Source organism: Cololabis saira, chromosome 16 (genome assembly GCF_033807715.1).
Source record: "Cololabis saira isolate AMF1-May2022 chromosome 16, fColSai1.1, whole genome shotgun sequence".
NCBI classification, from domain to species: Eukaryota; Metazoa; Chordata; class Actinopteri; order Beloniformes; family Belonidae; genus Cololabis; species Cololabis saira.
Window position 1 is genome coordinate 15,807,914 of NC_084602.1, and position 26,583 is coordinate 15,834,496.

The window sequence follows — 26,583 nt, forward strand, 5'->3', positions numbered from 1 at the left end:
CGTCTCGATTTTGAGCAAGCAAGCTTCTTTTTTTTTTTCAGTTTTTTTGAGTCAAATGGCGACCCGCAAAGAGCAGGATATTGAAAAGGAAACCCACAAATGTAAGTATAATGTCCCATGGAATTAAAAAAATCACAGTGCTTTTGTATGTTTTAACAGTTTGAACAGTACACAGAAATACCACATTGTTTATTGTTTATTTTTAATACCAAAGAGTGAAATTACCGGAGTCAAATTACTTGTTGGACAATGTTAGAACCTGGCCAATAAAGCTGATTCTGATTCTGAGTTAACGTAAGATAATGCAACATGTGGCTGTTCATGATGAGTCGGCTAGATAACATTGCCGTGTCCTGTTAACTACTCGTTAACTCTCATATTTTCTACAAATTTGTTGGATATTTCACATTACTATAAGGCAGAAACGTTATTTGGGGGGGTTACGAAGTAATAACGTTGCTTGCTGCCTTGTTATCATAGTTCAAACTTTTTGTTTGTTTGTTTGTTTTTTTTTTTACGAGGACGTTTGTGCATTGCAGTAATCACATTTCATTCCAGGGACTCCGGATCAGGTCCGACACCTAATAAGCTTTAGAACTACCAACGAGGAGAATTTTACAAAGAAGAAATATGCTGCTAAACCACTGTGGGAGTGAGTGATCTAGCTATCTGCTTGCAGAATATCTGTGATGGGGTCCTTAACCATGGTATAACTACTATTCATCACTGTTTTCTGTTACAGGAAACTCATCAAAGAGCTGGAACTGGAGGGGAAGGTGACCACAGCACAAATTGGCAAAAAATTGGAAAATCTTTAAAAAAAAATAAGGTAAGCAATGGTTATGGTAAGTAATATTATCTGCTGAAGAGATGATGCTTAACAAAAAAAAATACATGTAAAGTATTTATTAATAATCTTCTGTAAATTGTGTGTGTGTCTTATGCAGGACCTCAAAACCCCTAAAACCGGCTCCGGGACAGACAGTGGGGAGGCCACAGCAGCCTCATGGCCTTTCTACAAAGAGATGCATGAGGTTTTGGGGTCCAGACCTTCAATCCAGCCTCCATGTTTGTTGGCGTCTTATGAAGATCCCTCGCAAATACTCATGGTAAGTTTAGCAGTAAAAAAGCACAATCTTATTCCCCAGTCCTTCTTCCTATAGCTAGCTTGTGCTACGACCGGTGGTTCTCTAACTGTTATTTTCTTTTCAGAACATAATCGACCCTCCATCCTCACTGGTGTCCTCTCTGACAAATTCAGAGGAAAGCACAGAGGTCATTTTTATTTATACAGTGATAATTAACCTGGTATGATGTTGTGGGTGTGTATGATAGTCCAGTCATGTGTGTAATCAACATGTGTATCCATCTTTTTTTTATCTCAGAACACTTTGGAAGACACCAGCACATCGGCCTCAAGCTCTGCCTCACCAGCTGGAAGAGGAAGCTGGAAGCTTCAGGCATCAGGTCCACTTTCCCCCCGATCCCCACAAAAAAAGAAACTCTCTATGCAGGACTTCCTTCAAGCTGAGGCCGCCAAAGAAGACAGAAGATGTCAAAAGAATGAAGAACACATGGACAGGTTCCTGAACCTTTTAGAGAAAATGGTGGACCAGACACCTCATCAGCAGTAGCAGCACATACACTGCAATTTTTTTTTTTTGTACATATTTCTGTGCAAATTTTTTTATAAGGAACAGCACCTTTCTTTGTTTTGCGTGCAATGTTTACTTTTTTCTTTTTAAAAATTGTATTTGAATATAGCAAATAAAGCCTTTTTTACTGCAGATTCTCTCACTATCCTTATTTTACTATTGATCTCGTTGTACAGTTTATAATTTGAGACATTACCTTACTTTGAGAAACCCCAGAAGAGAAAACTGTTGTGTAACAAGTTTTATTAGACAATTTAAAAGTATTTCCAAGTGAGTAAAACCACACAAGTACAAAACTATATGAAGAACACATGGACAGGTTCCTGAACCTTTTAGAGAAAATGGTGGACAGGACACCTCATCAGCAGTAGCAGCACATACACTGCAAACTTTTTTTTTTGTAAATATTTCTGTGCACATTTTTTTATATGGAATATACGTGCCATATTAACAGAGCTACAGCTGAAATTAAAACAGCTTTTGGCTCTCAGCTTCCTGATCAGGGTAGGGATGGAAACGAGGGGTAGGGGGAGAAATGGGACAGGCACCTGGGCCAAGTGCCCTAGATCTCAAGTGCCCTAAAATCTCCCCCTTCTTTTTTAGGGCTTAGGGAAGAAAAGAAGTGCGAGTGGAGAAAAGAAGGGCGAGTGAAGGAGAATTGGGATTGGCCCTTGACTAGTTCAGCTCAAGAACGAGACCAAAACAAAACCTAGTTATTTAGTCATCTTGCGTGAGTTGTAGAACATCAGCACCATCCTGGTTCAGCTGCTTAGTTTGAGGTTGTTTTCAACTACAGCACCATAAAAAAGAGGCAGTGGATGTCTTATGTTGAACTCACTATAAATGTTTTCATCAATTAGCTAAGATCAAATATGTGTGGTGACTGCACTACTGTTGTTTCTACACTATTTGAGGATTGACTTGAGTGCTTTTAAGGATTGACATGACTAACTATTCCAAAAGTCATCTAACAAAATAACCAGCTTCCAACACCCCCCTCCACCTCAGAAAAGTAATGAATAGTAAATGTTACTGATTTAAATTGTACTTAATTTATAGATGAAACGCAAATTTTAAATATTAAAGCTACACGCAATTACCGACCTGAAATTGCGTTATTTACCATTATAGTAGCCAGATTACACAGTATATCAATATCACTGAAATGGCAATAGACCTAATGCTTAATCAATTAGAACGATATGCAAATATTATTCAAAAGCCAATGATGCCATATATATACTCAAACAAGGCCGTTATAAACACAATACTGTCATTAAATACAGACACACATGCAGATGCACCAGATTCCATCACCTTGTTGTGTGCAACGGCATCTCATTTATCCGAGTCCAAGACATAGAATAGAATAGAATAGAATAGAATAGAATAGAATAGAATAGAATAGAATAGAATAGAATAGAATAGTAGACTTTATTAATCTCCCAGAGGAGAAATTCAGTCGTGAACACTCGTGAACGAGTGTTGAATGGTGAACCACGTCTCTAGCATTTCCTTTGTATGACTTACCTGTGTGCCTTTTATTAGATCTATAGCTATTTAGAATCCCCTGGGTGAAATTCCCAGGGTGGCGTTGTTGGTCCTTTCCCATTTCTGTAGATTCTGCTCTTTATAAAAATAATAGTAGCCCCTCGTAACGCCACACTTGAGTGAACACTCAAGACATGGCGAGACCAAGAGACCCAAGCCCGTGACAAGACCAAGACCACAAAAAAGTGGTGTTGAGAACTACGAGTCTAGTCTCTAGACATGTCATGAATGAACCATTCAGACGTGCTCAGTCCTGTGACATCACAGACCCAGATCAGAGCAGAATTATCCAGCCTCCTCATTAATTTATTCTTTTATTACATTTTCACCCAGCTTCACATCATACTTTATTTATCAGGTAGGTGGCACAAAGCATTGATCGCATAAGATGCACGCCCTGCAAAAGAGAAGGGATGGGGTGGAGGGGATGACTCCTCCCCCTAAAACCAGCCGCTATGAACAGAATACAGACGCAGTTTAATAGGGATGTTGTTTTAAACTCAGTGGTCTTTAAATTTAATTTTGAAGTTGTTATTCTATTTTATTTCATTCTTCTTGTGACCAAGATACATCCTGGAGGCTCTTATCGGTGACATCTATGGATGGATATATCCATATATCCATCCATCCTGGCATAAACGCACCATTGCCGCGCTTTGGCGGTGGTGCCACCGAGACCCCGGACCGCTCTTCCGCCTTCTCTCCATTTTAGTCTCAGAGGACACTTTTAGACAAGCAGCTGAAGACATTTTCTATTTAAACAGAAAATGTTGTTGTTGTACGCTGGTCCTTCCCTGTTGTTGTTTTTTCATTGTTTTTCTCTATTGCTCTCATGTTTGGATGATTTTATTGTGACTCACCTTGTGACTGGTGGCCATGGAAGGTGCTCTATAAATAAATGTTACTCACCTTGGCAAAATATTGTTGTAAACTATTACACTTTGCTAATTTTGTAGGTTTTGTTCTGACACATTCACAAATAAATAAAAACTGGACAAACACTTTAGAAAGAGCTGTAAATATTTATGATTAAAACTTAGAATTTCAGTTAAATCGTAAAATTCAGCCCACAACATCATGTTGATCATTTTATTGTAACGACTGACTCAATTTTAAATTAAAAACCTAAATCAATAACATAAATATGGATTTTCTTTTATATTTTGACAGTTTGATTTACTGACACCAACTAAATGTCTTTTGTGTCTTCCCCTGTTCAATGGGAAGGGACTGTTTATGTCACTATTCCTTTGTTTCAGGATGCCAGCTTACGCCTTCACTCGTCACATAGACATGCTTTCTTCTATTCTTGTGTTTTTGTTACACTTAAATGTTTCAAACCTTTAAAAAAAATTCCATCATGCAGAGAAAACCTATACGCAAAATACAGTTTTTGAATCGCCAACGACCCGTTAAGGCCAACCCTTCCATTAAATGATATTGACCACAGGGATTTGGGGATTCTGAGCTCAGTTTCTCTCGTTACTAAGGCTTTGGAGCGTTATACATAAACAGAAAAAACATGGGACAGTGGTGCACCTTCCATGGAAGCACTGCTGACTACAAAGAACAGAAAGGCCCATCTCACATTTGCTAAAACAATACATCATGATAATCACGAAGGCTTTGGGGGAAATATTCTGTGGACTGATGAGAAAAAAAGTGTAACTTTTTGGAAGGTGTGCATCCTGTTGTACGTTGCATAAAATTAGAACAGCATTTCAGAACCGACAGTGAAGCACGGCGGTGGTAGTGTGATGGTCTGGGGATGGTTTGCTGCTTCAGGACCTAGACAATGCGCTGTAATTGAAGGAACCTTGATTTCTCTTCTCTCTCGCTCTCTTTCTCAGAGGGAGAATGTCTGGTCATCAGTTCGTGACTTGAAGCTCGTGCACACTCAGGTTATGCAGCAGGATAATGATTTTGAAGCACACCAACAAGTTGACCTATGACCGGCTCAAAAAAACGAGGTTGAACAGGCGGCTCATGCTCAAAAACCCTCCAATGTGGCTGAATTAAGAGAATGCCGAAGAGAAGAGTGGACCAGGATTCCTCCGCAGCGATATGAAAGACTCGGAGCAGTTACTGCGAATGTTCAATTGCAGTCCATGCCACCTGGGATTTGACGTTTTCATACTCATATTGTCATCTGACATTAAAATTTGTTTAGTGATCTGAAACATGTTGCAAAAACACAAGAGATCCGTGATAACTTTCCACTAATGCAACAAAGCTTTTGGGCCAATAACGTAACAACATTTCGACAATAATATAATAAGTCATTACATTACTGGCCTAGCATTAAAGAAAATCCTTAGAAGATGTAATAACTGCAGCCGATAATTAAATAACTCATAAAGTGGACTGCATTTCTTGGAAATAAAAGATTTTTTTTGCAGTTTTTGTGCACTTTGTTCATTTGAAATGTGGATCATTATATCCAGCTATCGAGGATGACACTACGCAGCTCTCTCTCCTTACTTATGGTTGTTAGAGCCGCTTTGTTGCACAAAGTTGTCACTTAGAATATAGTTTATTTTACTTAGATATGTAAATTTGTAATTTAATGTCAGTGTTTCTGTCAACTGTTGCATTGTCATTGTCTTTTCTCTTGGAAAACACTCAACTAAAACGTTGTTGAATGTTTTTTCAGGGAATTTGTTAAAACAATTCTGTCCTTTGTAATAACTGGACGTGCATAACGGCGTGGATCTCCAACAGACAATATCGAACATAAACACTCATTTAGAAACGTAAAAACAACAACAAAAAGTACTGAGGGGAAAATCAAATTGGCATTACTTACTACATCTCAGTAAATCTCCTAAACTTTGTTCTAACTTTGTTCTACCCAGAAGCTACAAGACTGAAAATAATCCAGCTTTGATTGAATGTCCCATGCGTCCCCATTAAGATCTCTGAAGGTAGGTGTTGAACTCTGGGCTCGTTGCCAGCATCGTCAACCATATCAAGCCACGGGTTAGTTAGACTGAACATCCACTTTAGGGAGGAGAGACAGACCGGCAGCTTCATCAACATGGCAGAGCGGGATTGGTTGCAAGCAAGGAAGCGGGTCCAGCATCGGAAGGAGCACCGGGTTCAACGTCAGACAGAGGGGCACGTTGAGGCATCTCTGACACCCATAAGGCCTGAAGTAGCTCTATCTGCACTTACATAAGAGGCGGGCCTTCACGGTTATCACCAGATATTACAAAGGTGGCACAAAGGACCAAATGTTGGGTTGGCCACTATTTCTTCATGCAATGTCTCATGCCATCTCTCTCAATATATTACAAATAACAGCAAACTGGCCGTTGCCATCAGGGATCAGGCTGAAGTTAAACGTCCCCCGTAAATGTGCCCCTTTTGCACTAGTATCACCTTAGCTCGGTTCTACCCGTTTTGCGCTTTTGCATTAGGGCTGAGACGGGTAGAGCCGCTCCAAGCCGATACCTTTTTCTGTAACCATTTCAGTGAGGTTCTATAGCGGGCTGAGTCGGGACTATTTCTGACGTCACCACCCTCCACGCCTCTGATTGGTCGGGGGGCGGGGCCGTCAAACGTTTGAATCAGGAAGCGGGAGTCAGCGGGAGTCAGCGGGAGGCGACTCGCGGCTCGCGGCGATTTTGTTATAAAGCGCAAAACGTCTGTTTGGTGATCCAACTCTGAGGTGCAGATGTTCATAAACCTGGTGGCTGTCGAGAAAAAATTAAAAAAGCGATGTAGACGGGCTGTTTTACTCTCAGCCGCTCGCCGCTCCAGCTGATTTCTGATCAGCGCCGACATGAACAAAGCGGTTGCGCAATCAAGTACGTCACAGCAGCTTGACCCCAACCTGCCCACTTCTCCCCTGGCTGTGGAAAAACACACGGGGACAAACGGGAAGAGCCGCGACGAGCCGAGCCGGGCTAAGGTGGTACTAATGCAAAAGCGCCACATGCGGGTAAAGTATTCCCGCCTTCCCAGGCCTATTTGTTAAACTGATTGAGACTTTGAGCGCTGCCTTTCAGAGAAACTTCTTTTTTTGTTATTATTGTGTTGGAGTGGGGCCTCGTGATTTGAAACTCAACTTCGCACTTGTGCAACTTAGGGTTTGTTGCCACAGCAACATCTGCTTCTACCACATATCACATATAGCATTTATTGCATATACGTGATCCACCACCAAACACAGTCCAGACCACAGTTATGAATGTACTAATATTCTTTCATATGTGAAATTACAAATGTACATATTATCCAAGCAAAGAAGCAATATTCTAAATGATAATTTTGTGCAACAAATATGCTCTAATGGTCTCTTACAACCATAATTAAGGAGAGAGAGAGCTGTGTGCTTGATGAATGAACATGACTAAGCGGTCCACTAAACTTGTGATGAGCAAACTGCACTAATAAAGATGCAGTTCTATGTATGTATTATGACACTATGAGCTGTAGTTATTGTGTTATTGGTTCAAAAACCTTTTTTTGGCACGTAATTACATTGTTGGGTTTATTCCGTTTAAAAAACGATTAGTTTTGGCTACAGGAGGAAAATACTTTTTCATATCGCTGTAACAGTTACAATTTCACGAATATGACGTGTTCGCTGTCCTTGAGACCGTCAGGGACTGTACTGTCCTCTGGCCATGATTTGAGTTCTGTTAGGATACGCTGTAAGAAAGTTTTTCTCCCATTATATTCGCATTTCAATTTCTTTTAAAAGACAATAATACACTGGAAACACATTTACTGCCCTTTCAGTTCCACAAAACGTCTACAGAACATGACAGATTCATATCATGTAAAGCACCTTGAACATGTAAATTTAGTTTAGGTTTTTTTTTTTCTGCCAGCATGTTAAAAAATTAACATTTAAAGGTTTTGAAATAACCAAAATGAGTTAGTTTTGATTGGAACAAAAGTCAGTTGCAAAAAAAGTGGAAAACAGACATTCATTTGTAGGTTTTACTTTCTGGAAGAAAACCTTCGCCCCCCCACCTCTAATGGCCTAAAAGGGTAGTAAATCGAAATGAGCCACAAGGGTTAACCCTTGTGCTGTCTTTGGGTCAAAATGACCCAATTCTTCTATCCTTCTTTCCTCCTGCCATGCTCTCTCCTTCCTTCTTCCTTTCCTCTTTTCCTCTTTTTTTACCCTCCTTTACTCATTCCTACCTCTCTTTCGTCATTCATTCCTTTATTACCTTCTTTGCTTTTCCTTCCTTCTTTCCTTATTTTCTCCATTCCTTCTTTCTTCCCTCCCTTCTTTCTTTCCTTTTCTCCCTTCTTTCCTTCCTTTCTCTCTCCCTTCCTTCCATCTTTTCTCCCTTCTTTCCTCCCTTTTATCTTTTCTCCCTTCCTTACTCCCTTTCCTACTTCCTTCCTTCTTTCCTCCTTTCTCCCTTCCTTCCATCTTTTCTCCCTTCCTTTCCCTTTCCTACTTACTTCCTTATTTCCTTCTTTTCTCCTTTCTTCCTTACTTCCTTCTTTCCTTTCTTCCTTCCATCTTTTCTCCCTTCCTCCATTCTTTCCTTCCTTTCTCCCTTCCTTCTATCTTTTCTCCCTTCCTTACTCCCTTTCCTACTTCCTTCCTTCTTTCCTTCTTTTCTCCCTTCCTTCTATCTTTTCTCCCTTCCTTACTCCCTTTCCTACTTCCTTCCTTCTTTCCTTCTTTTCTCCCTTCCTTCTATCTTTTCTCCCTTCCTTACTCCCTTTCCTACTTCCTTCCTTCTTTCCTTCTTTTCTCCTTTCCTTCCATCTTTTCTCCCTTCCTAACTCCCTTTCCTACTTCCTTCCTTATTTCCTTCTTTTCTCCTTTCTTCCTTACTTCCTTCTTTCCTTCCTTCCATCTTTTCTCCCTTCCTTCATTCCTTCTTTTCTCCCTTCACCCTCCCTTGACCCAAAGACAGCACAAGGGTTAAGACTTCCAGCATCCTGGATTCCAACAAATCTAACCTCTTGGTATGATATAATGGAAATTTGCCGCGGACTTTTCTTTTTTCTTTTTTCCTTCTTCACAAAATGATAGTCGTCTTGTCCAATGGGCGTCCGAGCGCCGGCGTGGCCCCGCCCCCTCCCGGCCGCCTGGACCAATCAGCGCTCGTCTCCGCGCAGTCGGCCATTTTGTAAGACAGCGGAGCGGCGCGCAGCGCGATCCTCCTCAGACCTGCAGTTGTGTTCTTGTGCAATGGACGGGTGAGTGGAGAACCGCGACAAAATGCAGGAAAAAACACCACAAACCGAGCAGGGAGAGGACCTCCCCGCGGCGTTAGTTGTTTATTTTAAAAGCCTTGACTTCCAAGGTGGCTCGGCTAATACGCACCTTGTCGGGAAAGTTTACCAGAAACAAATTTTTTTTTTCTCCGTGAAAACATTCAACAGTTAGCCGTTAGCCGCTATCCGCCTGAAGTGTGTTTGGCTCTTCTTTTGTTTGTTTGCGCCAGCAGCCTGAACTCGTGACAAACGACCGTGGACGCTTAGAAGGAAATAGACTAACTTTTTTTCCGCCGCTACCTGTTTTTATCGTTTTTCCTGTCGAAAGTGTGAGCTTTGTAACTTGGAGTCCCGGGGACTCGAGGAGCGCTAGCTAAGGCAACGTGTCTCATTTCCGCATTGATCTCTGCAGATCAGGCCGTGGTGAAGATGTCTGGCCCCAACATCAGGCCGACTCAGAGCCGCTCTAAGACATAATAATCGGGGTTGAGATGCGTAAAAACAGGGAAAATAGCGCGTCCTCGTTGTTTTTCCTAATATTGAGCAAGATTTGTGTGTTTATTTAAAAAGGATCCCTATTAGTCTTCACCAGGGGAAGACTATTCTTCCAGGGGTCCACACATAGACATACAAAAGATCAAAAAGGGTGAAAAACATTCACTAGAATTCCTGAAATAGTAAATTGAAACAAAAATAAAAGATTAAGTAACCAACCACCCACGTCTTAAGTAACAATATTTGCTACTTTCACCAGATCTGTATCCACTTTTGAGCAACGACTTTATAATTTAGATCGCCGCACACCTTGAGCTCTGCTCAGCGTTGTTACAAGGGTTTGGTGTCATTACTGTGTGTGCAAAGTATCCACTCTGAAGTTCTTTTTCCACCCCTTTCAGCCGCCTAGACGCCACTGAGTTGTACCCTCTGGGATCCGGCTACGTCCCTGAAATCGAGTATGTATTTTTTTTTCCCTTCAGGGTTTTTCTCTTGTTTTTTTTTTTTCAGGTTTGACCGTGTTTTTGTCTTTGAACGAGGAAGTCGCCTGCTTTTAGGCTGAACAATGCTGCATTTATTAAATTTCTGTAACTGTTTTCCTGGTCTGCAACGATCTGCTGTAAAGTGGTGACGGGGGTGTGGGTTTTCTTTTGATTTCCTAACAAGGAACTTTCTTTTACTTTTACAGCAGTGTCCATGACATATCAGTTGGCACAAAGGTAAGTCTTCTCTTTTACCTCAAAATTTCTACTAGACTACTTGAAAACGTGTGTGTTTTATGTTTTGTTAGTTTTTTAAGTGTAGTTTTTACATCTTGTTGATTTAAAGCTCATGATGTACAGGAGATTGTGCAGTTATTTGCACAATTTCATAAAACTGAAACTTTTCGTGTGGTTTGTGTTTTTCGGAGCGAGGTGGAAGTTTCTAGACTTTGCAGTCCGGTTGTTGTTTGGTGATTTTTCATAACCTTTTTAAACAGAAAGGAAAGGAAACGAGACAATGAGACTTGGTTTACATTACTGACCTACATAGTTCACAAGAGCTTCCTCTATAATTACAGAACTGCAGCCCAAAGCCATTGCTCACGTGTATTGAGTTTGCTGTTGCTGACTGGTTTTAACTTTAAACATTTATGACATGCAACAGAATGGCCAGGGCACAGAGCTTACAGCATCGCTTAGGACTCTGGACATGGGATGTTTTAAAATGCAGTTAGAATAGATTTTCTAAGGTGGAGTTGTCATGTTTTCCTGTCTTTTGTCCGTTTGCCTCCGTGGCTGTTGAAATGAAACTTCCTGTTATTTTGTTTAGTCCTTTCAATAGTTTTTTTTTTAAAGAGGGGGCTTTTGGGAATGCTGACTTTTTCTACGCTACTTGATATTTATAGGCCACAGTCTTGTTATTGTCAAGACTACTCAAGCGATACTTTTAGAATACGCTGATAAAATGTGAAAAAATTTGCATGACACTGTATGAGCTACAATGGAGGACAATACCTGATTTGCTTGCGTACCTCTTTGTTTGTGTTACCCTGCTGACAAACAAACACTTTAAGTGCAGTGTTGGTTCTTAACGTGTGCGTCCAATAAAAATTCCAGCTTTCGTAGTAATCCTTGGTAACAGGGCCCAGGGCAGCAATGCGTAGGCAAACTAATTGATCTTCACTCAGAGTTGTATCATCCTCCCATAACAGTCGCCACCCTCCTGTCCAAAGGTCTTTACAATGTTTAAACAAAAACTGTGATGCACATGCCTGTTACAGAGACATGCCCCACCCCCTCTATTCATCCCAACGAGGCTTGTCGTTTTTCATTATGAGTAACATTACACCATTTAATGCGCGCTGGTTAACACTCGGGGTTAAGCATCTGGTAAGAGGTTGTTCTTTAACTCTTCTTGTTTTCTGCGTTAAATGTGCTGTGGTAGGGATGGTGCTTAGTTATGGAGCCTTGCCTTTCTGGAATCTGTAATTATTCTGTCTGGGCAGAGCGTCTGGCATTCCGCGGTCGCATTCCGATCTCCCCCCTCCAGCCCCTTTTGAGCCACAGCTCCCTGCCCCCTTCGCCTGTGAAGACTGATCACAGTGAACAAACATGTCCTCACCTGTACTCCCCTCCTTTGTGCCTCTCCCGAGAGATTACCACCCTTTAAATCCCCCAACAAAGCACACACAAGGCTCTCAGAAGCAAACAAAAGTCAAAAGACATCTCTTCAGGGTTAGTTACCTTTTAAGATGGAGACACGCATTTTTTTTTCTCAAACCGCTGCAGTAGAGTTGAAAAGACATCCAGGGAGAGTTTCTGTTTACCGGTACACGCCAGCATTGTGTCAACTCTGAAGCTTACTACGGCACATTCAGCATCTTGAACAAACCTAAAAAAAAATTGGCCTGTTCAGGGGAAACTGGGTTTGAGGCTACATGCTCCAGGACAATAGTTTGTTTTTCTCCTATAAGTTGTGCAGTGTCTTATCATTTTCACCCCGAGTCAGAATTAAATCTCTTATTACACGATTCTCTTTTGTTGAGACTTAATACCCAAAACTCTTAACTGTAGACTCGGCTCTCGTGTTTATTAGAATGAGGAAGTAGGGAGCGAGATAGTCCAGAGTTGGAACAGTAACATACAGTCCCCCTGGAGGAAGTTTAGCTAACCCTGGAAGCAGGCCTGATCTTGCTGCTCTTCCTGTTTTGGGTTTGTCTACTGACTGATAAGGTCACACAACCCGCCCACAACCAGCAAGTCAGACTGGAGCCACTTTCTTTGTTTCTCATGGCTTTTCAACTGACCGTGGCCTGTTTATCAGGATTTATCAGGCTTGATTGGTTTACATATTCCTAACGTCAACCGGAACACACCACTGAGAGGGGATTTTATTCATTTATTTAAACTACTTTTCAAAATGTACAGAACCAATATGCTGACGCACTGCTCTGTTTACATTGCAGTATTACTAGCACTTTTAAAATAGTACTTACTATATAGTTAAACAAATTACAGTTAATTCATTGATTGTATTCTGCTTGTGTCATTTTAAACTGATGAGGTTAAGAAATTCCCATTCTTGCTATAGATTGGTGTATTGATTTCCAACACAATGGAGCCCTTTACAGATATGAGATGCGTAAAGATAATGGCTTCATCAGTTACAATGATTGTATTATTCCATCATCTGCATGTCTTTTCTCATCTTCCTGGAAGTTGCTAAAAGATTATCATTTTAAAACAAGTTCAAAGCTGTTAATAGGTTTTTTTTATTACATTGAAGAAGTCAGGGGTTTTTCCGGTCTACCCTTTTGGACAGTACCGTGCAACTTAAACTTTGGTACAGTGTTTGTAAAATTTGAATTGAATACATTCTTCCTAGGATATGTCTTTAAAGAACAACAAAAGAAGTTCATAAATCCATGGCTTTAATGTTACCAGTAGTTTGTAGTTTGATCTGTTTGGGAAGTAAAAATTATTTCTATAACAAGTTGTGAGATATCTTTGCTATGTCATGTGGGACTACAACAGTGGTAGAGCACATAATGTGTACCAGGTGTACCATGAAGTGCTTATTTGACGCAATACATTCAATTTTTTTGCATTATAAAAATGCTTGCAACTAACTAATGGCAATTAATTTATCTAAATAGTCCACCTTTGTATTACAATCAAGTGGAAAACCCTGTAGTAACTGTCAACGGCATCCAATTTCCAGCCGCTGTAAAGTCAAATCTTAATAAAGCCGTCCATGCTTTATTCCTGCCCTGCATGAACAAACTTTGGAACTCCCCACACCCACTTCCATGTTTAGATTCAGAAATGCAAGCAAACCTGCTTTAGCTGTAGTTCTTGTTAAAGTACTTTGGAGCTCTTCAACTGCTAGAGTCTCCTTTGGGCTCAATATGTGTGCTGCTGTGTAACAATGCTCCTAGTCTCAGCCTGAACAGGACATTCATTGTAAAGTGTTGTAGGGCTTAGACCGTTGAGCCGCTACTTGTGACTGCAATACTTCATCTCGCTCGACCACAAACCATGAGAACAGCTTTGAAACAGCACTTTATATCTACTGAAGAAAGCAGCTGAACAAGGCACAAAGTAATCTAGTGTAGTCTGTGAGCAAACATTCCCATCTTGCCTTGCAATTCAAAGTGTCTCAGTATGTTATGCTTCCTCTTAATGGCCAACATGAGAAGATGGGATATTCTGACAGCTGTGAGGCTAAAATGTGACTGCAGATTTATTCATGTTTAATGTTTTTGGAGAGAAAATGTACACAGATTTATTGACTAGAGTATTAAAAAACATGGCCTGGTATTGCTTTGCATTGACAAATTTGGATTTTTATTATAGGCAATAGTTGGCAGTTGCCAAAGCTTGATCACTCACTTCTTCCTGGTGAGCTAGGTGGAGTTCTTCTGAACCGTATTAAATAGATTGCCTTTTCGTTATCACATTACTTCCTGCTTTATCACACAATGGCGCTGTAACATGAGAGCTGTGCTCACCACCTGCCTGGCTGTGCCTTCATTTGTGCAAGCACTGAAGTGAACCATTGTTTTCTTCTCCATCTGCAGAGGGGATCCGACGAACTCTTTACTTCCTGCATAACCAACGGACCCTATATCATGAACTCAGGTAGGGGGGGTTGCCATGGAAGGTCGAATCCTTTTTTTATTGAAGTGCTCGATGTGTCTGTGTTTGTGTTGCCATGACGATCAATCCATTATTCAAGAAGAACCAGAGCCTCCCTGATTGTATCAGTTTCTGTTTTCTCTTGCAGCCAATGGCAACGACAGCAAAAAATTCAAAGGTGATGTCCGCAGTCCTGGTGTACCATCACGTGTGGTCCATGTACGTAAGCTGCCCAACGACATCAATGAGGCTGAAGTAATAAGCCTGGGACTGCCTTTTGGAAAGGTCACTAATCTGCTCATGTTGAAAGGGAAAAACCAGGTAAGAACGAGTAAATATAGGTCTCCCCACCAAACCGGAATATCTTGCAGTACATATGTTGTTTTTTTTTTTTTGTCCTTCCTCAAAACAAAAGAGAATCAATTTTCTAACCTAAAAGCCTAACTGGTTTTATTGTAACATCTTAAATGTAAATGTCCTGGGAGAAAATGGTGTCTTCAAACAATTGTATTTCCTGTTATCTATTAACTGTCTTCTGGATAAAATCCAACAAACCTGTTATAGTGGAAATACTGTTAATCATATTGGTTTGAAGTAAACTTGCAAGAAAGGAGTTTTTTAAGGTGGAACCTTTTTTTTTTTTTTTTTTTTTTTTAAAGACAAGACTTGATTGTGTCTCTGGTTCTCCCCCTGCAGGCCTTCTTGGAGTTTGGCAGTGAGGAGTGTGCACAGACGATGGTGAGCTACTACTCTTCTGTGACTCCCGTCATCAGAAACCACCCCATTTACATGCAATATTCAACTCATAAAGAGCTCAAGACGGATAACTCCCCCAACCAAGTGGTAAGAGTCTAAGCTGAACCATGATCTTGCTTTTCATGTTAAAAATATAACATTGTATTTTGTCAGACACTTCTTTCTTTGCGAAGCTTAACTGTTTGTTTTTTTTTTTTTTTGTGTCACTTTAGCGTGCCCAGGCAGCTCTGCAGGCAGTCAATGCTCTACATGGGGGTGGGATAGGAAACATGGCCATCGCTGCAGATGCTGGTAGCATGGGAGGACCAGCATCATCCCAAAGCCCTGTACTCAGAGTCATCGTGGAAAACCTCTTCTATCCTGTCACTCTGGATGTTCTACACCAGGTCAGACAGCTGCTTGGAGTTTGATCATAGAAACAGTAGTTAATATGTAGTTTGACCTAGATGTGGTGCAACTGCCAGCTGATGTAATCACAGGGAACAGTGCCAAGTGAAATACCATACACAAATAAACTAATATACTAGTTGACACTGGGATTACATTGCGTCAAGTATCTCTAGTGATCATTAGAGATTATGTCCTTTTCTGCTATTGGTAGATGTAAATTCTAAGCATACATCATACAGCTGTGGTGAGCTATTAATTGTACTCACTTTCTAAAATTAGCTGCACCTCTACAGGGCCAGTGGTATAGAGAAATGTATATTGAATTATTCAAACGTTCTAAAAAAGCCTTGTTTCAAGAAAATGATACTATTTTGTGAGTTTTAAAAATTCTATTGAAGAAAAATGTTCTGTACCCCTTTGGCAGAGATATTTGACTAGATTTAGGAATATAACGCTTATTCCTGCTGGGGCTGTTTTTACCGTGTAGGAATTATTACAAAAACAAAGCAACATTTAAGTAAAATAAATTTGCTGAAAAATATGTGCATTGGTTTTTCTGGAAGAATTGAGATGACATTTGCTGTCTTGTTTCCCCCCTCCAGATTTTTTCTAAGTTTGGTACCGTGCTGAAAATCATCACTTTCACCAAGAACAACCAGTTTCAGGCTCTAATCCAGTATGCTGATGCCATGACAGCTCAGCACTCTAAACTGGTAAGACTGGTTCACTTAAACTGCTTAGCCAAAAGAGTTTCAATTGGAGGTTTTCACCACTTAACATATCATTAGGTGCTTTGTCACTCTGACGGTCATGTTGATCCCACCCAAAACCAAAAAATTGAAACCAATAATTCTGAAAAGGCTCAGTTTCCATAATGGTTGATGACATTTTATTTTTTTTAAAGGGCCATGGTCATTGATCTAATCCAACTTTCTTATCCTCAGTCTTTGGATGGCCAGAACATCTACAATGCTTGCTGTACCCTGAGAATCAGCTTCTCCAAGCTCACCAGCCTCAACGTCAAATACAACAACGACAAGAGCAGGGACTACACCCGCCCGGATCTTCCTACTACAGATTCACAGCACTCCCTTGACCAGCAGGCCATGGCAGCTGCTGCATTTGGTAATGACGCACTAAGATTTTATGACTTTTTTGTGTCCTGTTCCCTCATCATAATTTTTATTTCAGTGTGCTCCTTCTTGTGAATTTTCACTATTTATGAGGAGGTTAATGTTGTTGGTATTTCTGTATTTAGCCGCACCAGGAATAATTTCAGCCTCTCCTTATGGTGGAGCTCATGCCTTTCCCCCAGCCTTCACTATCCAGCAGGCAGCTGGTGAGTAGAATAATGTTGTTGGTTCTTCTTTTTGTCTTCTATATTTTACATTCCTCATGCATTGATTCAGTGTGAAATATCTACATTTCAGACAAAAAACATCTCTAAAATTCAGAATTCATCAACCAAGTTCACTAAAAGCATGTGGATACTTGATAGTACAATGCATCCTGGGTGATCTGATAGGTCCCTGTCAATCTGAGGCAGTTTACCCGCTTCAGATCAGGGGGGCAGGAAGTCAGACACAAGAATGGCCTTGAGAATCCTGTCACTTTTCAAAATGAGTGGGCTCCTAGTTGAGCATCAATAATGTTCACTGTGGGTAGATGATTGAGAAGTATGTTTACAAGTCGAAAAGCAAGTTTTATTTGAAGCCTCTCATGGTTATACGTATATTAGAAAGAACAAGATATGGTGAGAAACATGGCTTGAAATGAAATTCTTGCTGCTTGTTGGAACCTGTCTGTGTTGCACACTTAGGTTTGTCCATTTGTGATCATATCACCCAGGATGCATCTTTTACAACAAATCTGAAAAGCCCCTAGGATGATGGTAATTTCTGTTTCTTTACTTCTTAGGTCTGTCCATGCCTGGTATTCCCAGCGCTCTTGCATCTCTTGGTGTGGGCCACAGCGGCATGGCGGCTGCTGCAGCTGCAGCAGCGGCCAGCCGCCTTGGCTTATCAGGGCTCACTGCCACTGGTGGACACAATGTCATGTTGGTCAGCAATTTGAACCCTGAGGTCAGTACACCTAAACAGATCCTGGTCATGTTAGTACAGCATTGATAAACATTGAATGCTCTGTTTACACTGTGGTTTGTGACGCTGGACCCACTTGCTCAAGAGAAACTTGTTTATTGCCTCTCCTGTCTCTCACCGTGTGATCACACAAGTACTCTTTTTGTTTTAAATGACAAGGGGGTCATCAAGTCAAAAACCTGTCTCTTTCAGGACCTCTCTGTGTTTGAGCAAACCTGCTGCATTTCTTATCTGCCACTTTGCTCACTGTGAATTTTAAGTTTATTAAAAAAAAACTAACTCCTTTTTGTTAAACAAAAACTTACCATTTCATATCTTCATTTTTGTCCATTAGTTAAAATCATTCTTGAGTTGTTGGAGAGACAATATTACTTTTTCTTGTAGTGTGTTTTATCCACTTATATAATGTGTAGTGTATAAGTAGCTTTTCATGCTCATTACTTTGCTGTAGTATTACTCATTACATTAATTATGTTAAAAATATCCGTTAGAATTATTAGAATTTATATTCACATTTGACCGTTTTTTTTATTTTGATTGAATTTCTAAATACAAACATAAGGTGTAATTTAAAAGTACATATTGTCTCTGCCTTTTTTCTGTATTTCATTGTTAATCTTTTTTTCTCTTCTTTTTCTCCTAGTGTTCCCATAGTGACAGTGCATTTTAATTTAGCCAGTTCTACTGTCTGAAGCACATTTCTTTGTGTATACTGACCTTGTGTTTTTTTACTTCCTTTTTCTCTCCTTTTTTTCTATCCCCCCCTTTCCCTCTGTTTTAAAACCCCTCACATCATATCTTGCCAACTGACTGCACGCCCCCTGACCAATTGTTCCCTCTGTCCTCCTCCTCCTCCTCCCCCCTGGCACTCCTCCGGTACTACTACAACCATTCCTTCCATCCACCCAACCCTCTTTTTCCTCTTGATATTGTCCCTAATTTGGAACCGGTCTAAAAATTAAAAACACAACATTGCCAATACTCTGTTCCCCCGATTATGCCACGTTCTGCCCTTTCTCCTCTTCTCCTTATCTGTCTCATCTTCCCACAATCCCTCTCCTCACTCTCTTCATCCCTCATGCCTCTCCTTCCTCCATGGTACTGTGGCCTTCCTGTGGACCTCGCTGCCTGTGGCCTGCGGACATGTCCCGACTCCACTCCACTGTCCTCCACTCCGCTCCGTCTCTTTTCCCCTGTCCCCTCTCCCCTTTGGCCCCCTGCCCCGCTGCTCCCCCCTGCTGTCTCTAAAGAGCGTTACGCCACACTGCCTCTTTATTCTTTTCGGTACGTTATCATCCTTTCATCTCCTTTTTTTTATTACTACTGTTACTTGGCGAGGTGGGCATGTCTGGTCTCATGTTGTTGGCTTTGTATTTTTTTAACCACTGATGGTTCATCGTCAGACTACAGGGCTGTGAAGGGTGGGGGTGTCTGTTTGGGGGTTTGTATGACCTGGTTTGGTTGTCGTGGGTTTGTGTGATAAAAATAACGTGAGACACCACACTAAGCAGCAGCATTTCATCTCATTAAACCACCATGGTTCACTGTCTAGAGGCCAAAACATTCAAGAATTTTCATCTTTAGACATCGCAGTCTCTCAAATATCGTCCAGCTAAATGGAAAAGATGAAAGTGTTTAATTCGGAGTGAGTTGTAGGGCCTACCTAGGTTCTAAAACATCATCCCTTTAGTAGATGAAAACCCCCTTTTTGATGAGGGGTTTGTACCGCTCAGTTGTACCACCAGTTCACAGTGAACTTCACAACCTATCAAAGAAAAGTTTTTTTTCTTCTTACACAACCAGAGAACTTCTTCTGAAGCCATTAAATAATGTTTGATCTTGAAAGATCCCTTCAGGGTATTCTGAAGTTCACTAGAGAACCACACTATGGAGAAGCTATATATGTAAATCTTATGTTTTTCTGTTCTCCCTGCAGACCAGCGCCTTATCACCAGTGTTATTTCTAAATGCTGCTGCAGACAGTGGTGTTTGTAAACCCCTTTCACACTGCTGACCAGTATTTGTGAATGCTGTTAGAAACGGGATTCATAGTTTCTTGAGGGCGCTCTATATAGGCCAGCTGGTTATAAAACATCCAAAAGTGTTTGTAAACGCAGTCGCTGTTTTCATATCAATTGAAATAGGTGAATGTGGCTCCATGCGGCATATAATGCAGCCTCTAAAGATACAGACTGGTGATGCAAAAATGTCAAAAAGAAACTTTCTGTCCTATTTTATGTGGTGTTTTTCAAGGTTAAAGCTTTCAATTAATCAGACTGGATATTTCTGGCTTTGGTCAATTAAACTGTTTTTTTTTTTAAATCTGGTTGGTTTCATGCTCCTGTTCTGTCCTCTGGGCTAGTAAATTTGTTGGGTTTGTGCTCTTACCAACACCCAGTCAATATGGCGGTTGGAACTGTCTCTGAACCACTTTTGTAAAAAAAAAAAAAGAAGTCAGGAGACAGTATTAAGGTGCGCCTGGACCTTTCAAATTTAATCTGAAAAGGCTAATTTTATGTAGCTTGTTTTTGTGGGTGGCTGTATTAAGTCAGCCTGCAACACTTGATATAAATGATGAAATGCTGCTGCTTTTCTTTAGTCATTTGGTGTTGACATATCTGATTATGTCACCATATTATTTTTGCTGTTTATCTGTTATTCAAATGTAGGTATATGCATGTGTACATTATTTCTGCATGTTTCCACTTAAGCTTCCAGTTGGTCAAATAATCAGCTTTTCCTTGACTGTAGAGAAATCAAATAGATCACAACTACTCATCTTACTGATTTGTGTCTTGAAATCACTACTTCTTTCCTTTTTTAAAGACATTTAAGCTGTCTTCTGTGTAAATGTCGTCTGAGGGCTTAGATAGGTTTAGTGTAGTGGCTTTATCCAGAACCGAGCAGGGATTTATAGCATCGTCAATCAGACGGTTAAGTAGGTACTACGATCTTAGGATCTGTGATCTGCTGGTTTAATTTATTAATTTTGTTGTTGCTGTGATTGGCTGTGTGACGCCTGTTACGGTTGTTTTGTGTGTCATCTTTGCTGTACCTGTGACGTTCTCACCCTCTTCATAGGTGTGTATGGCGATGTGATGAGAGTGAAGATCCTGTTCAATAAAAAGGAGAACGCTTTAGTCCAGATGTCTGATGGCACACAGGCTCAACTAGGTAAACTACGCGTCAGCGGTTTTTTCTTCTTCCTCTTTGATCTTTTTCTTTCATCTTGGATCTTTCCCTCACATTATTTTACCACTATTTTTATAGTCTCAGCTCGGTGGGTTCTGTCAAGTTTTGATGCCATTGCTTGATTTAAAAAAAAAAAAAAAAAAAACATTTTCCACCCTTGAAGTTTTATTACTATTCTGAAGTATAAAAAATGTATATATTTTTGAAAGTGATGTGTTCATGAAGGTCAAATTTGTGGTGATTTGATGTGATCTTCTCTCCCCCGTTCCTCAGCAATGAGCCACTTGAATGGCCAGCGTCTCCATGGCAGAGCCATGCGTGTGACGTTGTCCAAACACACAACAGTCCAGCTGCCGCGGGAGGGTCACGAGGACCAGGGACTCACAAAGGATTACAGCAACTCTCCGCTGCATCGTTTCAAGAAGCCTGGCTCCAAAAATTACTCCAACATCTTCCCACCTTCTGCAACGCTCCACCTCTCAAACATACCGTGAGTGATGCAGAAGCATTATTGTCACTCGCTGTGTCCGCAGCAGATTTTACATGCTAAGCTAGTTATTTCATAGAACAGACTCTACTTTTTATTTTTAATAAAGTCTAGGGCTTGGTTAAATGGTTCAGGCATTTGCAAGTTGACAGACATCAGTGCCTCTCGTACTCTTTATTTGCCCTTTAAACCATCGACTCTCAACTGTCTGCTTTTTAGGCCTTCGGTGGTGGAGGATGATCTCAGGAGACTATTTGGCAGCTCAGGAGCCACAGTCAAAGCCTTTAAGTTCTTTCAGTAAGTCTCAGTCCATTTATACTCAATTGTATTAAATAATGAATGTTTTGGGTGTCGAATGCCTTCTGCTTGTCTTCAGAACAGTCAGCAGTCATTTATTTCAGCTCTCTGATGTGTTTGCATGGCCAAATTCCTGATTCCCTTCAAAATTTCAGACTACCACGAAAGAAGTGGTTAGCAATTTGAAATTTTTAGAAAACTTTTCTTCCTCTTTTCCTTTAACAGAAAGGACAGAAAGATGGCCCTGATCCAGATGGGCTCAGTCGAGGAGGCAATCGAGTCCCTCATTGAGTTCCACAACCATGATCTGGGGGAGAACCATCACCTTCGAGTGTCTTTCTCAAAGTCCACCATCTGAGTGCCTTTCCTTCCACCCTCCAAGCCTGTTACCATCTGAATGCTACGACTCTCAAGGTCGCCTTCAGTGGATAAGGCCTTCATAACAAATTTATAGTGATGTTTTGTTTTGGTTCTGCTTTTGGAGAATGTTGCTCTTTTAATTCCTCCCACAAGTTGTCATTTTTGGGGTTTGGGCAGCAAATAAATCATACTGCCTTTTATTTTGGTTCTTATTACCAGTTCCAACTCCTGAGCCACCGATATTTCTTTGGAAAAAAATATTTCTTTGATTTATACTGTTGCATTTGGCATCAAAAACAAGGTAATTTGAATTAAGATACAGACGAATGTGATTGTTCTTCATCGGCAAGAACAGAGTGGCTCCTTTACATCTTAAAGTTTAGCGAGACATTCTTGCGTTAGTTTTTTTTCCCTTTACAGCCACGTAAAAGTATGCTGCATTTCTGTGTTCTGCAGTAAACGGGATGCAGTTTGTCTGTTTTCTCTGTTGAACTTGTCTGCTTCTACAAGGGCCAGGTCCTGCTCGTAAGAATGTAAACACTGTCTCAGCTGCTGCACCGACTAACTGTTGATACAAACAACTTTCTCAGGAATCGGCAAACAAAAAAAACCCTTTTCTTATCAAACCTGGCTCAGGAAAGGTTGTTGGCAATCAAAACTTATTCTCACTTTGTCCTGGTCGAGTTTCGTGGCTACTTGCGGGGGGAAATGAGCAACATTCTTCAAATAAATATGTTGTAATGGAGGTTGAGTAGTGGCAGCTGATGAACTGTCCCTTAGACCAAAATGCTTAAACAACCTCCTTCACAGATGTACGTGAATGAATTGTAACCGCACCAGACACACTTGAGCATTCCTATACTTTTTGTAGTTGTGTGGATATACCCGTGTCTGTGCCTTTCTTTCTTTTAAAAATTGTTTTTTTAGTTTTATTTTGAAAGCCACTTTGATCCCGTATGGCCAGTTAAAACGGTTTAAGACGAAGGATTTAATTTTGGCTCAGACTATCACCAACGCATTTTATCTCATGACTGCCCGCCGTTTTGTTTTTTTATTTCTGGGGATCCATACCACTATCAGAAGTTATTCACATGTAATTCTTCCACATCTTGATCTACAGTCTTACGCCTTACTTTGCATCCACCACATTGCTTTGCCTTGATTTGGAAACAACACTGCTCCTAAATGCCTTCTTTCTTTTTTGTGCATTTACCAGCGTTGTTGACGGGAGCGGGAAAGTCGTTCATTAAATCTTCCGTTTCTTCTTATCCACATGTTTATCTTTGAACGCATATAGCCCAATTATTTGTATCTAGAAACTGACTGCAAGTCAGTTAGAAGCTTAATCTTTTCTAGGTGATGTAGCTCTTAGGTGTGTCGTTGCAGGCGTAGAGCTGTATTCAGCCTTCCTGTCTTACAGTCCCACGTCACTTCCATCAAGTCCTTTGGGGACGGCGACGTTTGAGGCCTCATTTAACCATATTATGCTCATCTATATGTGTATGACTATATATTCATTAATTTTTTTCCTTTTCAATGTTAGTTCATGTGTATTTTTTTCTAAACTTAACTGACGCCCGTTTGTAGCGGCTGACTTAGTGCCTTGATTTTTTGGCTTTTTAATCTGAGGCTGTAACAAGCCTGGTCAGTTGACTTTGTTTACCCCTCTTTCGGGTTTTTTTTTTTGTTTGTTTTGAATCTACCTGTTTGAAAAGATGCCTTTACCCCTTCATATTCAGGTAAAGCCACCTGCAAGAGGGCAGCTTGGAGGCATTTGTCAGTTGATGGTAATAACAGTCTCGGACTGTGTTTAAAAACCCAGCATTTTCTTTCCTTAAATTCAGGAAGCCACAGTTGGAGGGCGGGACCGCCCTCGCGGTGTTAGTGCACTTTTCCTCGATAAGTCGGAGTCGGCGCCATCACGCTGAAGTCTTAAATGTTGACACATTCTCGCGTGCTTCAAGCACCAGTTTCCTCAAACTACACACCACTGTAGTCTCGGACCAGTTACAGATGTACTCTGTCTCTATTTTTGTAAAAGATTTCTTATGCATGACTTAACGAAGCTTCATGTAGCTGCAGACGGTTATTGCTGTTAAGGACCAAAGTTTGTTCTACCCCTGCTGTTGTGTAGTGATTCAGTTTCATAAGGATTTGTTTTCACATTCCTGCTGTTCAACAAAAACAACACAAAAAAAAAACAAACCATGAGGCTTTTGTACTCTGGGTTCCTGCTCCTCGGATGCCCGGGACATGTCTTGTGAAGTTGAAATGCTTTTGAGTAACAACATATACTGTATATTGTATCCCGTCTTTTGTTTCACTTTATAAAGAGCCTATATTGGTAGAAGTTGCTTTAGAACAGATGCTTATTGAACACAGTCCTAGCTGTGATGTCGACAGTGTAGGAGGTTATACGCCTTTCCATTGTGTTAAAAAGCTTTTATTTTTCTTTTTTTTTTCTTTTTATATGGGGGCGGGGTGGGGATATTGTATGAAGCGGGGTTGATGGTTGTATATATTCATGTTTTTGTACCACAAAATAATTTGGATTATATCCACTTTACGTTCAAAACATGTATATTTTGATAAGCAGTACAGACATATAAAGCTCTCCTGAGCTGTAAAATAGAAAAACAATCTTTTGTAACACAAATACATTAAACCAATCTGAACACAGAAGTGTCTCTGTATGTGCCCCCCCCACCCCACACCCCCCTTTGCCATTCTGAACTTGTCTTTTGCATCTTCTGCTGCCTTCAATAAATCTTTAGTTTATTCCTTCTTTCATCTGCCTCATTTGGTTTCTGTCTCCTCCTTTCTTTTCCTGTGACACTGCTGCTCTGTACCGGTTAACATCCTGTAACATTTTCTACGTTTCCCATCCTGTTTACTACTGGTGGGCTTATTTACTTTTGGGTTTTTTTCTTGACTTATTTCCATCTTTTGTGCTCATCCCATCTAAAACTCGCCTGCTGGTTTGGGCTCGGCACAACTTTTGCTGAAGCGTGTGAGGATTCTGGCTCTGTGGAGGGTTAATTAGATATGCAAAGTAGGATATCTGCTATTAATAGTCCTCCATCCGCCTTGCACTCCAAATTGACCTTTTATAGTTTTAAAGATCAGACTTAAGAGGAGAGGAACCACGTTGCTGTGGAAACCGAGTTTGTAATGAATAATTACACCATGCCACAACTGGGGCTGTTGGGAAGATGTGCCGACCGAAATTTGTATTATGATCAAAAGATGTAGGCACTAAGTAACACTTAGCGACAAGTGTTTGCAGTTCACCCCTTCGGCCACTAGGGGGGAGTCTTGCTCCGGCGTTGATCTCCACTTACCTGCTATTCACAGGAATAGTGGCTTAAAGTGCTTACCTGGCCTTTCTGGGGCTGTACCTTCTTCCCTTTTAGTCCTTACAGGATACTGGGGAGGATTAATCTCAGATCTTCCCACCATATTTAGAGAAACAAATGAGAGGAGACCTGAACTGAGGAGTTGAGGTTCTGCTGCAGCTGCCAACAGTTAGTGAAGTCCCATCTCCAATGCAGTAAGCCCCATCGTGGGGTGAATTCACTGAAATAATTTTTCACATGAAAGTAGGGCTTGAAGGTTAAAGATGAAGTTATCGGTGCGCATTCCTTAGCTAGTGTATCAGAGATGTTGAAGGCCATAACTTGTGCAAGGGTGCGGCCACTTAAATATTTCATGTTCAGGTACTTAACCGGCAGCTTTTTTTCCCCTTTTAAGTCTATTGCTGTCAGTCATTACACTCCCTTTTTTTACAGGAATTGGGTGCTTTGATCTGCCAATGATCAAGCCCAGACCTTCCTGATTATTTGCAGCATCTTTCACTCTGCAACCGGTAATTTGAAGCAGAAAGTCATCCACCCAGAACCCTCCTTATGGAAAATATTCAAATGCAAAAGAGGTTGTGTAACTGGGTAGAAGGGAAAAACTCTGTAATAATCTAAACATAGACTTGGGAGGGTTTTTTAAAATTCAAATGACTTGCTCTCAAAACACTGAAGGCTTGCTTTAGTCATAAACTGGGGAGAACAACAAAGTAGGCATCACAAAAATAATGTCAAGCAAGTTTCAGCGCGTCATTCTGTGTGGCGAGACTCCTACTTTGGTTGTTTCTGACCCCTTGGGTAGTTCTTTGTCTTTGTCTCCATCCCAGGGCCCGTGCGCGTGCACGTGGGTGGTAGTATTTCAGCCACATCTGGCAGCGTTTATTTACATTAGTGCTGGAGCCTCTAATCAGGGACATACTTACAAACAGGGAGGCCACACAAATGCAGACCTGCTGTTTTGCTAAGTAGGGCCTGCATGACTGATCAAGTGGTTGGGGTTATTTGTATAATTTGTGACCTGTTGAATCTTTACCGCAGATGTACAAGTCAAATAACATGCTGAACGTCTGATGTGGGACATAAAAGTCAGGCAAATGTGCTTCAGTTAATCTCCCTTAAGCCTCTCTGCAG

At 40.8% G+C, this 26,583-nt stretch overlaps 1 protein-coding gene across 1 annotated transcript; it reads left to right on the forward strand.

Annotated features, from left to right (window-relative positions):
* The first annotated feature begins 9,309 nt into the window (after positions 1-9,309).
* ptbp1a (polypyrimidine tract binding protein 1a) lies at positions 9,310-24,884 on the forward strand. Its single transcript, XM_061744201.1, has 16 exons — positions 9,310-9,383; positions 10,298-10,354; positions 10,585-10,615; positions 14,458-14,518; positions 14,664-14,836; positions 15,212-15,358; positions 15,484-15,657; positions 16,264-16,374; positions 16,606-16,786; positions 16,920-17,000; positions 17,579-17,742; positions 19,011-19,044; positions 20,842-20,934; positions 21,226-21,442; positions 21,659-21,736; positions 21,962-24,884. Exons 1-16 carry the CDS (start codon positions 9,376-9,378, stop codon positions 22,092-22,094), a joined length of 1,743 nt encoding a protein of 580 aa, XP_061600185.1. The 5' UTR covers positions 9,310-9,375; the 3' UTR covers positions 22,095-24,884.
* Positions 24,885-26,583: the final 1,699 nt, after the last annotated feature.